The sequence below is a fragment of the Hyla sarda genome, chromosome 4 (assembly GCF_029499605.1).
Source record: "Hyla sarda isolate aHylSar1 chromosome 4, aHylSar1.hap1, whole genome shotgun sequence".
In the NCBI taxonomy this organism is placed as follows: domain Eukaryota; kingdom Metazoa; phylum Chordata; class Amphibia; order Anura; family Hylidae; genus Hyla; species Hyla sarda.
This window is the reverse complement of record NC_079192.1, coordinates 294,379,651-294,395,406: the sequence shown is the minus strand read 5'-3', so window position 1 is coordinate 294,395,406 and position 15,756 is coordinate 294,379,651. Positions and strand designations below refer to the sequence as shown.

Sequence of the window (15,756 nt, the reverse complement as noted above, 5' to 3'; positions counted from 1 at the left end):
GGCCTCACCATGTTCGACCAAAGACGTTCAGTGCTGCCAACATTGCTGCAGAGGTTGAAGGAGTGGGGGTTCAGCATGTCATTGTTCAGACCATACGCCGCACATTGCATCAAATTGGTCTGCATGGCTGTTGTCCCACAAGGAAGCCGTATCTGAAGATGATGCACAAAAAAGGCTGCAAACTGTTTTCTAAAACAAAATATATTAAGGATTACTGGAACCATGTCCTGTGGTCCGATGAGACCAAGATACATTTATTTGGTTCAGATGATGACATGTAGGATAACAACCAGGTGAGGAGGACAAAGACTAGTGTGTCTTCCTAAAGTCAAGCATGGTGGTGGGAGTGTCATGGTCTGGGATTGCATGGGAGTGGAAGAGGACTCTAGTGGCAACCGGTGCACCTCTGATGAACTCCATGCCCAAGAGGCTTAAGGCAGTGCTGAAGAATAATGGTGGCCACACAAAATATTGACACTTTGGGCCAAATTTGGATATTTCCACTTAGGGGTGTACTCATTTTTGTTGCCAAGGCTTGGACATTAATGGCTGTGTGTTGAGTTATTTTGAGGGGACTCAACATTAAACACTGTTATACAGGATGTGCACTCACTACTTTACATTATATAATTTCTTAAGTGTTGTCACATGCAAAGATATTCTAAAATATTTACAAAAATGTGAGGGGTATACTGACTTATGTGACATACTGTATGTGTGGGTATGAGTGCGTGAATGTGTACTATATGTCTTTAGAAAAATCATAAGTAGATTATAAATAATTTGATTGACTGATTGATTGGCAGTATATAGGAGATATTTCATTTGATGGAAAGATAGATAAATAAATAGATATACACTAGACAGATAGATAGATAGATAGATAGATAGATAGAAGAAAGAATCTCTCCGCAGAACTCCAAAATCCAAGCAAAATTCCATAAAGAGTGTCTCACACAAAAGCGATGTTTCGACCAGCTCCTCCTAATCTTTCTCAAGCTGGGTACATGCAAGTGATTTCTACACATTTTTATATGGGTATCCATTAGATACCAAAGTGCTTCATAATGAATCAATCAAATACAAAATCACAAAATACTTACAAAAAATCCATAAGTGTTTTATAAAATTACAGTGCATACCATAATAAAGTACATTATACAAGATTATGTAAACATTAATGTGAAAAAAGTGCTTCAGTGTACAATACAAGCATAAAACCAGTTCGATGAATCTATCATGATCACCTGTGTATACTAAAAACAAGTTAAACAGCCATAAGAGAAGACCGCCCACTCACCAGATCTTTAAGGTATTAAGAAACTCCATAACCACGCCAGCGTGGTGTACATCTGTAGTGCACATGTGCTCTTCACTTCTGGAGGGCCAGGAGGAGCGGACCAAATATACATGATGGTGGCGTCTAGAGCTCACCACAGTGACCATTGTGTCTGCACACAATGGCCACTATAGTGAGCTCCAGACGCCGCTATCATGTGTATCCGGTCCGCTCCTAGATTAATGAAACTGGTTTTATGCTTGTATTGTACACTGAAGCACTTTTTTCACATTAATGTTTACATGATCTTGTATAATGCACTTTATTATGGTATGCACTGTAACACAGTAACATAGTTCATAAAGTTGAAAAAAAAAACAGAGTCCATCAAGTTCAGCCTATAATCCTAATGAGTCCCTACTGAGTTTATCCAGAGAGAGGCCAAAAAAAATCCTCAAAAATTCCTTCCCGACTCCAAATATGGCAGTAAGAATATATCCCTGGATCAACCATCTGCCCCTATAAATCTAGTATACATAACCAGCGAAGTTATTATTCTCCAAAAATGCATCCAGACCCCTTTTAAATTATTTTACAGAGTTCACCACGACCACCTCCTCAGGCAGAGAATTCCACAGTCTCACTGCTCTTACAGTAAAGAACCCCTGTTTGTGCTGGAGTAGAAACCTTCTTTCCTCTAAACGTAGATGATGCCCCCTTGCTATTGATACAGTCCTTGATATAAATAGGTCATGGGAGAGATCTCTGTACTGTCCCCTGATATATTTATACATAGTTATTAGGTCGCCCCTAAGTCCTCTTTTTTCTAAACTAAATAACCCTTATTCTGATAATCTTTCTGGGTACTGTAGTCCTCCCATTCCCCATATTACCCTGGTTGCCCGTCTTTGAACCCTCTCCAGCTCCACTATATCTTTCTTGTACACTGGTGCCCAGTACTGAACATAGTATTCTATGTGTAGTCTGACTAGTGATTTGTACAGCGGTAGAATTATTTCCTTGTCGTGGGCATCTATGCACCTATTGATGCACCCCATGATTCTATTTGCCTTGTCAGGAGCTGCACTACAGCTAAATTTACTGTTAACTAAGACTCCTAAGTCCTTTTCCACATCAGTTGTCCCAAGTGTTCTCCCATTTAATACATAATCCCAGCCTGGATGTTTCCTCCCCATGTGCATAACCTTACATTTATCAGTGTCGAACCTCATCTGCCACTTCCCAGCCCAAACCTCCAACCTATCCAGATCCATTTGTAGTAGTGACCTGTCCTCTATTGTGTTTACCGATTTACAGAGTTTAGTATCCTCTGCAAAGATTGCTACTTTACTATTCATCCCCTCTACAAAGTCATTAATGAATGTATTAAATAAAACAGGACCCAAGACTGACCCCTGTGGTACCCCACTAGTAACAGTCACCCAATCAGAATAGGTACCATTAATAACCACCCTCTGTTTCCTATCTCTTAGCCAGTTACTTACCCACTTACACACATGTAATTTTATATAACACTTATGGATTTTTTGTAAGTATTTTATGATTTTGTATTTGATTGATTAATCATGAGGCACTTTGGTATCTAACGGATACCCCTATAAAAATGTGTGGAAAACAATAGTACGTACACAGCTTGAGGAAAACCAGGAGGAGCTGGTCGAAACGTTGCTTTTGTGTGAGACACTGTTGATGGAATAAAGTTTACTTTGCTTGGATTTTGGAGTGCTGCGTAGGGATTCTTTCTTCTCTATTAAATTGGAGCCCCTAACCAAGGCTTGGGATTCTGCATGCACCAAATACATTGGACTTCTCTAAATGGGTAGTGTTTTTTTTCTTCTTTTGGCTTTAGATTGATAGATAGATGATATATAAATAGATATGTTATGCCCTGCGCTCCGGGACGCGTCCGCATGCGAATCCCAGCCCGTCACTCACCTCCGCTCTCTGCAGTCCCTTCCATCCCCTCGCAGCGCCGGCGTTCATGCCCCCGCCTCCTAGGGTGCGCTCGCCGGAGCTCTCAGATTTAAAAGGCCAGTGCGCCCGTTATTATGACATACACCATCTTTGTTTGCCTCAGTGCCCTAGAGAAAGTGTTTATAGTCTTGCATTGCCTTGCCGTGTTCCTGACCCCATTGTTCCATGACCTGACCTTGCTCCTGTGCCGCCTGCCTATTGACCTCCTGCTACGTTCCTGACTGCACTTGTGCCGCCTGCCCTGACCTTCTGCTATCCTTACTACGAGTTGCCGTATCCCTCCTATGCCTTGAATCTCCTCAGCCGCCTGTGTGGTCGAGTCGTGCCAGGGTTTGCGACCTGGGTGCCGTCTGCCGCAGCAAGTCCATCCCGCTTTGCTGCGGGCTCTGGTGAAAACCAGCAGCACCTTAGACTCTGCTCCCTGGCACGGTTTACGTCATCTAGCACATAGGTTCAGCGGATCCACTACTACCCTGAGGGCTACTGCCTACTGCCGTGAGTCTTACAAGATAGAATTATAGATAGATAGATAGATAGATAGATAAATATGAGATAGATAGATTAGATACTGTAGATAGATAATAGATAGATATGTGATAGATAGATAGATATGAGATAGATAGATGGATAGATAGATATGAGATAGAAGATAGATGATAGATAGATAGATAGATAATGTGATTGCTAGATAGATAGATATGAGATAGATAGATGATGTGATTGATAGTGTTGCTCGCGAATATTCGCAAAGCGAATTTTATTCGCGAATATCGCGAATTCGCGAATATAGCACTATATATTCGTAATTACGAATATTCATTTTTTTTTTCACAGTACACATCACAGTGATCATCCCTCTCTCCTCCTAGCTTGTGTGGTGTAAAGAAGGCTGTAATAGTACTGTGTGAAACTGGCGTGCGAATGTTCGCATATGCGAATTTTCGTTTATGTAAATTTCTATGCAGATTTTCGCATACGCGATTTTTTCGCGTATGCGAAAATAAAACGGGGATATTACGAATATGTGAATATTCGCGAATATATGACGAATATTCGTCCATATATTCGCGAATATTTGCGAATTCGAATATGGCCTATGCTGCTCAACACTAGTGATTGATAGATAGATATGAGATAGATAGATAGATGGATAGATAGATAGATAGATATGAGATAGAAGATAGATGATAGATATATAGATAGATGATAGATAGATAGATAGATAGATAGATAGATACAACCAAAGAATAAGTCCTGTATTCTCCTGTTGCTAGATAGATAGATAGATAGATAGATAGATAGATAGATAGGAGATAGATAGATAGATAGATAGATATGCGATAGATAGATAGATAGATAGATAGATAGATAGATAGATAACAAGATAGATAGATATGAGATAGATAGAAGCTAGATAGAAGATAGATGATAGATAGATAGATAGATAGATAGATAGATATTTGAAGGAAGTGCATTAAGCACAGGTGAGTGAAACATGTCCACTGAATGAGATACAGGCAGTGCAGGAGTTAACCCATAAAAAGCTGCTGTTGTATACCATGCAGCAGGGAGGGTAAGAACCCAGCTGTGACAAATCACCCATCATCACTGACAGCTCATATATATATATATATATATATATATATATATATATATATATGTCTGTTTCCCTATCAATATCTATATACATACTGCATGAAAGTTGCCTTCACATTATTAATAAATATATTATGTTAGCTAAAAACACAGAAAAATAGATGTATTTATACAAATGTACATATTACAGCAGATATCCAAAATCCTAAATTGATTGTGGATAATTTGATTGATTGACAGGGGAGATATTATCTAGATAGGGAGAGAGTATGATGTATGGATGTCCATTTAGTGCACATCAGTAAATAGACTTCATTTAGATCCTTGTCCTCTTAATGAAGTGCAGGCAGTGCAGGGGTTAACCCATCAAAGCCTCTGCTGTGTACCATGCAGCAGGGAGGGGGGACCCAGCTGTGACGTCACCCATCAGACTGACAGCTCACGGTCAGGCACGGGGTGATCTCCTGATAAGTCAGCTCCTATCTTGATGTGTTGCTCAGACTGGCGGCGCTGCCAGGGCTCGGCTCTGATCACAGATCGCTGTGTGACTAATGGGCCGGCAGCGCTTTCTACTGCCCCCTATCATCTATCTGGGCACTGTGACAGGTGCATAGGGCACCAAGTCATGTTACCTGTGCTGACCTGAGAGTATATCAACCCAAGCTAGGGACCCGGGGCTGTTTACTGCAGGAGATCACAGGGCAGTTGTGCTGGAATTTGTAGTACTACAGCGCAGTGCAATGATGAGATGTATGATGAGATGTATGATGAGATGTATGATGAGATGCATGATGAGATGCATGATGAGATGCATGATGAGATGTATGATGAGATGTATGATGAGATGCATGATGAGATGTATGATGAGATGTATGATGAGATGCATGATGAGATGCATGATGAGATGCATGATGAGATGTATGATGAGATGTATGATGAGATGTATGATGAGATGCATGATGAGATGCATGATGAGATGCATGATGAGATGTATGATGAAATGTATGATGAGATGTATGATGAGATACATGATGAGATGCATGATGAGATGCATGATGAGATGTATGATGAGATGCATAATGAGATGCATGATTAGATGTATGATGAGATGTATGATGAGATGCATGATGAGATGCATGATGAGATGTATGATGAGATGCATGATGAGATGCATGATGAGATGTATGATGAGATGTATGATGAGATGTATGATGAGATGCATGATGAGATGCATGATGAGATGTATGATGAGATGCATGATGAGATGCATGATGAGATGTATGATGAGATGCATGACGAGATGTATGATGAGATGTATGATGAGATGTATGATGAGATGCATGATGAGATACATGATGAGATGCATGATGAGATGCATGATGAGATGCATGATGAGATGCATGATGAGATGCATGATGAGATGTATGATGAGATGCATGATGAGATGCATGATGAGATGCATGATGAGATGCATGATGAGATGTATGATGAGATGCATGATGAGATGCATGATGAGATGTATGATGAGATGCATGATGAGATGCATGATGAGATGCATGATGAGATGCATGATGAGATGCATGATGAGATGCATGATGAGATGCATGATGAGATGTATGATGAGATGTATCATGAGATGCATGATGAGATGCATGATGAGATGTATCATGAGATGTATCATGAGATGCATGATGAGATGCATGATGAGATGTATGATGAGATGTATGATGAGATGTATGATGAGATGCATGATGAGATGTATGATGAGATGCATGATGAGATGCATGATGAGATGTATGATGAGATGCATGATGAGATGTATGATGAGATGCATGATGAGATGTATGATGAGATGCATGATGAGATGTATGATGAGATGCATGATGAGATGTATGATGAGATGTATGATGAGATGCATGATGAGATGTATGATGAGATGCATGATGAGATGTATGATGAGATGCATGATGAGATGTATGATGAGATGCATGATGAGATGTATGATGAGATGTATGATGAGATGCATGATGAGATGTATGATGAGATGTATGATGAGATGTATGATGAGATGCATGATGAGATGTATGATGAGATGCATGATGAGATGTATGATGAGATGTATGATGAGATGCATGATGAGATGTATGATGAGATGCATGATGAGATGTATGATGAGATGTATGATCAGGTGGATCGCAGACTCGGTGTTCTCCAGAGCTTCATTCACTACAGATGGACCATAAAATAGTTATCCCATTACCTATGTCCGTGTTTCCCAACCAGGGTGCCTCCAGCTGTGCAAAACGACAACTCCCACTACAACTACAACTCAAAGCTGAAGGCTCTCCGGACATGCTGGGAGTTGTAGTTTTGCAACAGCTGGGGGCACTCTGGTTGGGAAACCCGGACCTATGTAATACTCCTACATGCCTCCATGTGTTACTGTGTATACACTGACTATGCCTATCACACACTGGCAGCTGCTGGCAAATAGCTGGGCAAAGCAAAGTTGGAAAAGTTGGTTTTCAATTTGGTCATAAAGCTGGCACATTGCTGAGATAACATCCCTGAAGAGATCAGTAATGTCTATCAGGAAATAAGAACACTCTGACCCTTACACTAAGTGGTACTGGGCACACAGATGGGCATCACACTTGGTGTAGTTACTGGTGTTGGCAGATTAACAGCCACTAACTAATTTTTTTATGAAGAGAATGGGTGGCTGGTATTTATAGTGCACTATATACACGCTATCATGAATAAACGATATATGGCCAGGGTGAGAGGTTGGAATGACTATAGAAACGTCTGCCTGCACTCTTACATCTATGACAAGGAATGTGTGGCATGGTTTGGCACTAGTATGGCACCCATAGGTTGCTCTGCCTGGTGTGGCCATGATGATAGAGAGAGGTTGCAGCACATAGTAGGAGCACGGTACTGACAAGATGCAGTGCCTGGCACAGGAATTGTAAGGACAAGTGACTGGGCATAGTAATGTGGCATGTTGCATTCCCGGTATGTATATGGTAATATGACTGGGCATAGTAATGTGGCATGTTGCACTTGGTTGGTTGGTGACACTACAGGATGAGGACAGCTCGGTGCCCTGGCTGCAGTGAGTGGTACAGCTGGCAGTGTCGGCAGGTTATTGGGGTTCAGGTTGGTGACATTGCAGGATGAGGACAGCTCGGTGCCCTGGCTGCAGTGAGTGGTACAGCTGGCAGTGTCGGCAGGTTATTGGGGTTCAGGTTGGTGGTGACAGTGCAGGATGAGGACAGCTCGGTGCCCTGGCTGCAGTGAGTGGTACAGCTGGCAGTGTCGGCAGGTTATTGGGGTTGAGGTTGGTGGTGACAGTGCAGGATGAGGACAGCTCGGTGCCCTGGCTGCAGTGAGTGGTACAGCTGGCAGTGTCGGCAGGTTATTGGGGTTCAGGTTGGTGACACTGCAGGATGAGGACAGCTCGGTGCCCTGGCTGCAGTGAGTGGTACAGCTGGCAGTGTCGGCAGGTTATTGGGGTTCAGGTTGGTGACAGTATAGGATGAGGACAGCTCGGTGCCCTGGCTGCAGTGAGTGGTACAGCTGGCAGTGTCGGCAGGTTATTGGGGTTGAGGTTGGTGGTGACAGTGCAGGATGAGGACAGCTCGGTGCCCTGGCTGCAGTGAGTGGTACAGCTGGCAGTGTCGGCAGGTTATTGGGGTTCAGGTTGGTGGTGACAGTGCAGGATGAGGACAGCTCGGTGCCCTGGCTGCAGTGAGTGGTACAGCTGGCAGTGTCGGCAGGTTATTGGGGTTCAGGTTGGTGACACTGCAGGATGAGGACAGCTCGGTGCCCTGGCTGCAGTGAGTGGTACAGCTGGCAGTGTCGGCAGGTTATTGGGGTTCAGGTTGGTGACAGTATAGGATGAGGACAGCTCGGTGCCCTGGCTGCAGTGAGTGGTACAGCTGGCAGTGTCGGCAGGTTATTGGGGTTCAGGTTGGTGGTGACAGTGCAGGATGAGGACAGCTCGGTGCCCTGGCTGCAGTGAGTGGTACAGCTGGCAGTGTGAGCAGGTTATTGGGGTTCAGGTTGGTGGTGACAGTGCAGGATGAGGACAGCTCGGTGCCCTGGCTGCAGTGAGTGGTACAGCTGGCAGTGTCGGCAGGTTATTGGGGTTCAGGTTGGTGGTGACAGTGCAGGATGAGGACAGCTCGGTGCCCTGGCTGCAGTGAGTGGTACAGCTGGCAGTGTCGGCAGGTTATTGGGGTTCAGGTTGGTGGTGACAGTGCAGGATGAGGACAGCTCGATGCCCTGGCTGCAGTGAGTGGTACAGCTGGCAGTGTCGGCAGGTTATTGGGGTTCAGGTTTGTGGTGACAGTGCAGGATGAGGACAGCTCGGTGCCCTGGCTGCAGTGAGTGGTACAGCTGGCAGTGTCGGCAGGTTATTGGGGTTCAGGTTGGTGACAGTATAGGATGAGGACAGCTCGGTGCCCTGGCTGCAGTGAGTGGTACAGCTGGCAGTGTCGGCAGGTTATTGGGGTTCAGGTTGGTGGTGACAGTGCAGGATGAGGACAGCTCGATGCCCTGGCTGCAGTGAGTGGTACAGCTGGCAGTGTGAGCAGGTTATTGGGGTTCAGGTTGGTGGTGACAGTGCAGGATGAGGACAGCTCGGTGCCCTGGCTGCAGTGAGTGGTACAGCTGGCAGTGTCGGCAGGTTATTGGGGTTCAGGTTGGTGGTGACAGTGCAGGATGAGGACAGCTCGGTGCCCTGGCTGCAGTGAGTGGTACAGCTGGCAGTGTCGGCAGGTTATTGGGGTTCAGGTTGGTGGTGACAGTGCAGGATGAGGACAGCTCGGTGCCCTGGCTGCAGTGAGTGGTACAGCTGGCAGTGTCGGCAGGTTATTGGGGTTCAGGTTGGTGGTGACAGTGCAGGATGAGGACAGCTCGGTGCCCTGGCTGCAGTGAGTGGTACAGCTGGCAGTGTCGGCAGGTTATTGGGGTTCAGGTTGGTGGTGACAGTGCAGGATGAGGACAGCTCGGTGCCCTGGCTGCAGTGAGTGGTACAGCTGGCAGTGTCGGCAGGTTATTGGGGTTCAGGTTGGTGGTGACAGTGCAGGATGAGGACAGCTCGGTGCCCTGGCTGCAGTGAGTGGTACAGCTGGCAGTGTCGGCAGGTTATTGGGGTTCAGGTTGGTGGTGACAGTGCAGGATGAGGACAGCTCGGTGCCCTGGCTGCAGTGAGTGGTACAACTGGCAGTGTCGGCAGGTTATTGGGGTTCAGGTTGGTGGTGACAGTGCAGGATGAGGACAGCTCGGTGCCCTGGCTGCAGTGAGTGGTACAGCTGGCAGTGTCGGCAGGTTATTGGGGTTCAGGTTGGTGGTGACAGTGCAGGATGAGGACAGCTCGGTGCCCTGGCTGCAGTGAGTGGTACAGCTGGCAGTGTCGGCAGGTTATTGGGGTTCAGGTTGGTGGTGACAGTGCAGGATGAGGACAGCTCGGTGCCCTGGCTGCAGTGAGTGGTACAACTGGCAGTGTCGGCAGGTTATTGGGGTTCAGGTTGGTGGTGACAGTGCAGGATGAGGACAGCTCGGTGCCCTGGCTGCAGTGAGTGGTACAGCTGGCAGTGTCGGCAGGTTATTGGGGTTCAGGTTGGTGGTGACAGTGCAGGATGAGGACAGCTCGGTGCCCTGGCTGCAGTGAGTGGTACAGCTGGCAGTGTCGGCAGGTTATTGGGGTTCAGGTTGGTGGTGACAGTGCAGGATGAGGACAGCTCGGTGCCCTGGCTGCAGTGAGTGGTACAGCTGGCAGTGTCGGCAGGTTATTGGGGTTCAGGTTGGTGGTGACAGTGCAGGATGAGGACAGCTCGGTGCCCTGGCTGCAGTGAGTGGTACAGCTGGCAGTGTCGGCAGGTTATTGGGGTTCCGGTTGGTGGTGACAGTGCAGGATGAGGACAGCTCGGTGCCCTGGCTGCAGTGAGTGGTACAACTGGCAGTGTCGGCAGGTTATTGGGGTTCAGGTTGGTGGTGACAGTGCAGGATGAGGACAGCTCGGTGCCCTGGCTGCAGTGAGTGGTACAGCTGGCAGTGTCGGCAGGTTATTGGGGTTCAGGTTGGTGGTGACAGTGCAGGATGAGGACAGCTCGGTGCCCTGGCTGCAGTGAGTGGTACAGCTGGCAGTGTCGGCAGGTTATTGGGGTTCAGGTTGGTGGTGACAGTGCAGGATGAGGACAGCTCGGTGCCCTGGCTGCAGTGAGTGGTACAGCTGGCAGTGTCGGCAGGTTATTGGGGTTCAGGTTGGTGGTGACAGTGCAGGATGAGGACAGCTCGGTGCCCTGGCTGCAGTGAGTGGTACAGCTGGCAGTGTCGGCAGGTTATTGGGGTTCAGGTTGGTGGTGACAGTGCAGGATGAGGACAGCTCGGTGCCCTGGCTGCAGTGAGTGGTACAGCTGGCAGCGGCCGCCCCGTCCTCAGTGTCAGCGAGCTGTTATTCAGCACTCGGAGCGGCACGCGTCAGGCGCACGCACTGGAACAACAGAGCGCCGAGAATGGAGCCCGGGGAGAGGGGCGGGGCCAGCGCGCACGTCCAGCTTGTGCCCATTGAAAAGGCGGCGGCGTCCGGGCGACCCCAGCACTGAGCGCTGATCCAGGGAACGTGCGGCACGGAGCTGCCCGACACACACGCGAGTGACACGAGTCTCCCCCGCTGCCCGGACACTCACTGCCAGCCACATGGATGCCACTGCCAAGGCAGAGAGCGGCTCTAGCCAGCCCTTCCTGCAGCCAGCCTGCTACTATGCCCAGAGCTTGCCGCTCAGCCCGGGAGACATAGGGCAACCCAACTCCAAGTCACTGCCAAAGCAGGTGAAGAGACAACGCTCGTCCTCCCCGGAGCTTATGAGGTGTAAGAGGAGGCTGAACTTCACCGGCTTTGGCTACAGCCTGCCCCAACAGCAGCCAGCCGCCGTAGCCCGGAGGAACGAGCGGGAGAGGAATAGAGTCAAGCTGGTCAACCTGGGCTTTGCCACCCTACGGGAGCATGTGCCCAACGGCGCTGCCAACAAGAAGATGAGCAAAGTGGAGACCCTGCGCTCGGCGGTGGAGTACATCCGGGCGCTGCAGCAGCTGCTGGACGAACATGACGCTGTCAGCGCTGCCTTTCAGTCCGGGGTGCTGTCACCCACCATCTCACCCAACTATGGGCATGACATGAACTCTATGGCAGGGTCTCCTGTCTCTTCTTACTCCTCCGATGAAGGGTCCTATGATCCATTGAGTCCAGAGGAACAAGACCTGCTAGACTTCACTACCTGGTTCTGAGCTTTAAGGAGCAGGTGAGTTGTCTTTTCCTTTATTCCACTCCTTGCCCTTGGGTGCCCAGTGCATGCTGTGGGTTGTGTGTACTAGTAGGTCTTCACTTGGCACCACCATCACCTCTTCTAGTGTAACTTGTCCTACTCTTCCACAAGTGTCATGGTAGACTATGTCATCTTCATCTATGTCTTCTCCAAGTGTCATGGTAGACTATGTCATCTTCATCTATGTCTTCTCCAAGTGTCATGGTAGACTATGTCATCTTCATCTATGTCTTCTCCAAGTGTCATGGTAGACTATGTCATCTTCATCTATGTCTTCTCCAAGTGTCAGGGTAGACTGTGTCATCTTCATCTATGTCTTCTCCAAGTGTCATGGTAGACTATGTCATCTTCATCTATGTCTTCTCCAAGTGTCATGGTAGACTATGTCATCTTCATCTATGTCTTCTCCAAGTGTCAGGGTAGACTATGTCATCTTCATCTATGTCTTCTGCAAGTGTCAGGGTAGACACCGCCGGTGACAATAAAGGCATTAATGTGTAACCAATGCTTTGATCTTCTGTCTTGCCCTTGTCTGAATGAGTAACTGATCTCCTTCTTTGTATTTCAGGACTGTTGCTCAGATCACAAGTTAAGCTTTCTGCTCAGAAAGAGAAAGTGAAGCACATGGGAGCTTACCAGCCCTTCCAAGAACACTGAAGCACTACATTGCACTCCAGCCGGGTCTACAGGATGAACAGGGACTCAGACCCGCGGTGGGACATGGATGGTGGAGCCTACACCATCCTAACTCACACAACCAAGAGACTTTCTGGCCTGAATGATCCTAAGAACAAGCCAGGGGCTTCCCCAAAAATCAAAACTTTAAGCCCTTTAAGAGACAAACCAAGTCCTAAGTTCAAGGATGATCTTAGTTCCAGGATCTTGAATTGTGGAGTTTATTGCATACAACCTATGCTGATCTTCAAAGAACCTTTTGAGAACCTTCTACTACTATTTTTATACCACTTTCACCTGAAATGCTTCCAATCTTTTTGTGATTTTTTTTTTAATTATAAAAATCTATTTCTATGTATCCCAGATGTTTGGGGTTGTATTAAGCTATTTTTGTATATAAGAGAGAGATTTATAGAAGTTTTGTACAAATGTTATACAAATGTGTATATCTTGAAACATTATTATGTATTGCTTATTACCTCTGCATATTTAGACTTGTAGTCTATATATTTCAGTGATAGTCACCCTGTGGAGCCCTGGCCGCTGGTGAACTACATCACCACCACACGGAGTATGTAGTTCAGCATACGCTGGGGGTGCCAAGGCTGCCCGTCCCTGCTATTATTACCTTGCAACCGCCATTTTGTATGTGGTTTTGTGAAAGGACACTCCTTTAAGGTGGGGTTGGAATTCCTCCAGATGTACTTTAGCACCGATGTGTCTTACTTTATAGAAACTTTTGATAATGTATTAATTGTATTATTAAACAATGTTCACAGTGAACAAAGTTTATGCAGCTATTGTCCAAACAAGCAAAATAGTGGTCCATTGTTTCGATGCTGCCTTTTGGAACCTTACACCACTGCCTTTTCTTACTGTTTTATTATAAACTTACAAAGGTCCTGCATAACAAATGTGTTTTTTTACACAATAGTTTCATAATAAAATATTTTATACGAAAACAAAATAATCTGCCTTATGTTTTATTCTGTCCTCCAGCCCTTTGTAAAGATTCGGGATGCTTCTTAGGGATGGATGGCTAGGTTCAGGCTGATGTATCTATTTAAGACAGACACAATAAAGATGGGGAGCAATTGTTTGCCATCCCATACGTGAAAAGGCCGCTGTGCAAAAGGATTGATTAATGGGTCTATTGTCCTTAAACCAGCATCCGAGAAAGAATGACTAAATAAAGAAGGGCTGTAGAGAGGGCGCTCTATACTAACTGGTGAAAACTCAGGGCAACCCCCCTTTAAGACCCAACCGCATAATAGATAAATAAGGCTAAGTTCACATCTGTGTCGGAGCTCCGTTTGGGGTTCTCTGTCGCGGAATCCATTTTCACAGCAGGACCGGAGCGATTACAAAAAGTTGCAAGTAGTATTTTTTTGTCTTTTCAAGGCCTGCTAAATAAAAAGACCCCATTAAAGTCAGTGGGATCTGTTGGTGTTCTGTTCGTGGCGCAACAAAGTGTGTTTTTTTTTATTTTTTTTTGCAGCGAACAGACTCCAAATGGAGCCTCTGATGCAAATGTGAATAAGACCTCATCCAAACTGTGTGTGGTGGATATAATGTGCCTTAAAACTATTTAATAAAAACCTTTACTCTTAGTCTAAACTTGACCTCAATAACTTAAATGTATTATAGATATTCCCCCTTAAATAAAGGAAACTTAACTAAATCTCCTCGTGCTGTTTTCAAGAAATAGACAGCTTAAAAGGGAGGAGGAGGCAGCTAGATCAGAGACACTGATCTATAAGCATGTCATTCTATCCAAAAAGCGTGATCTGCCTGTAAAAGTGCCCAATTACTAAGATTCAAAAAGAAATTGGTGCGTTTTTTTTTTTTGTTGGCAGGGTAGCTTGTTGTCAGTTAGCAAGGACGTGACTAGAATGATAGTCCTATTCTCTTTGCCTGGATACTCACCCTCTTCATAAATTACTTGCAAATTCAGTTTGCGTGCACCAAGCCAAGCGGAAAGCAAAGCGCAAAATGCAGCTTAGAAAACCCAACAAAGGACACAGAGGCAGCATGCCCTACACAGCTCCAAATCTGTCCTGGCTCTGTTTGTACATCCATTCCTCTTATTTACATACATTTTACAGAGGCCCTCATGCATTTAGGAAGCAGGGAAGTCCACACATACACATCTAGAGACTTTAGTGTTTTCTTAAGTTTACAAATTATTAATCAGATCCGATGAGGAAGATTATTTTTTTTCTCGACTACAGACACATGTTTTTATTTATTTATTTTTATTTTTTTTATTATTATTTATTTATTTCTGAGTGTTCTATTTGGTTTGGTCCCTGTCACATCATAATGTTATTTTTTCTGGAGGGAATTTAACTTTTTCCTTTTGTCACTGTGTGTAGCGAGCAGGCAAAGAAAGTGTAACAAGTCATTTATGCCTATGAATATAACATTAGGATAATGTTTCATCCCCCACAAAAAGAAGGGGAGGGGGGGGGGTGTGGTGAGGGTTCTTCCTTGTGTAGACAGGTGTTCCCCTATTGCTGCCTCTTGAATAGTAAATATCCAGACTCATTAAACTAAAGGCAAAGTTAAGCTGTTGTTTGCAACATTGTGTAAGACACACTGAGAAATTCACAAAAACACACAATTTTACTTAAAAAAAGGAAAAGGCAAAGCAGGATTGGGGTAAATCTCATTATATCTGCTCTAATCGCTAAGCAACACAAAGCTCTTTCTTCTAGTAGCAGGGAAAGCTATTGAGGCAGCCCCTGACAGTGTGCAGTTAACATTTGTAAACTCCATAAATCAGGGGCTTCTCCTATGTGCGGTGGTGTACACTTCAACTGCTGCCGCTATTCTTCATGTGGAATATTTCTATCTCTATGCAAGACGTTTCTTAGA

The 15,756-nt window shown here is 45.6% G+C and overlaps 1 protein-coding gene across 1 annotated transcript; it reads left to right on the top strand.

Annotated features, from left to right (window-relative positions):
- The first annotated feature begins 11,344 nt into the window (after nt 1–11,344).
- ASCL1 (achaete-scute family bHLH transcription factor 1) lies at nt 11,345–13,836 on the top strand. The gene is made up of 2 exons (XM_056574552.1): nt 11,345–12,180; nt 12,773–13,836. Exon 1 carries the CDS (start codon nt 11,579–11,581, stop codon nt 12,164–12,166), a length of 588 nt encoding a protein of 195 aa, XP_056430527.1. The 5' UTR covers nt 11,345–11,578; the 3' UTR covers nt 12,167–12,180; nt 12,773–13,836.
- The last annotated feature ends 1,920 nt before the right edge of the window (nt 13,837–15,756 follow it).

Coding starts and splice junctions, on each gene's coding strand:
- ASCL1 (XM_056574552.1), top strand. CDS start 11,579: ATGGATGCCACTGCCAAGGCAGAGAGCGGCTCTAGCCAGCCCTTCCTG.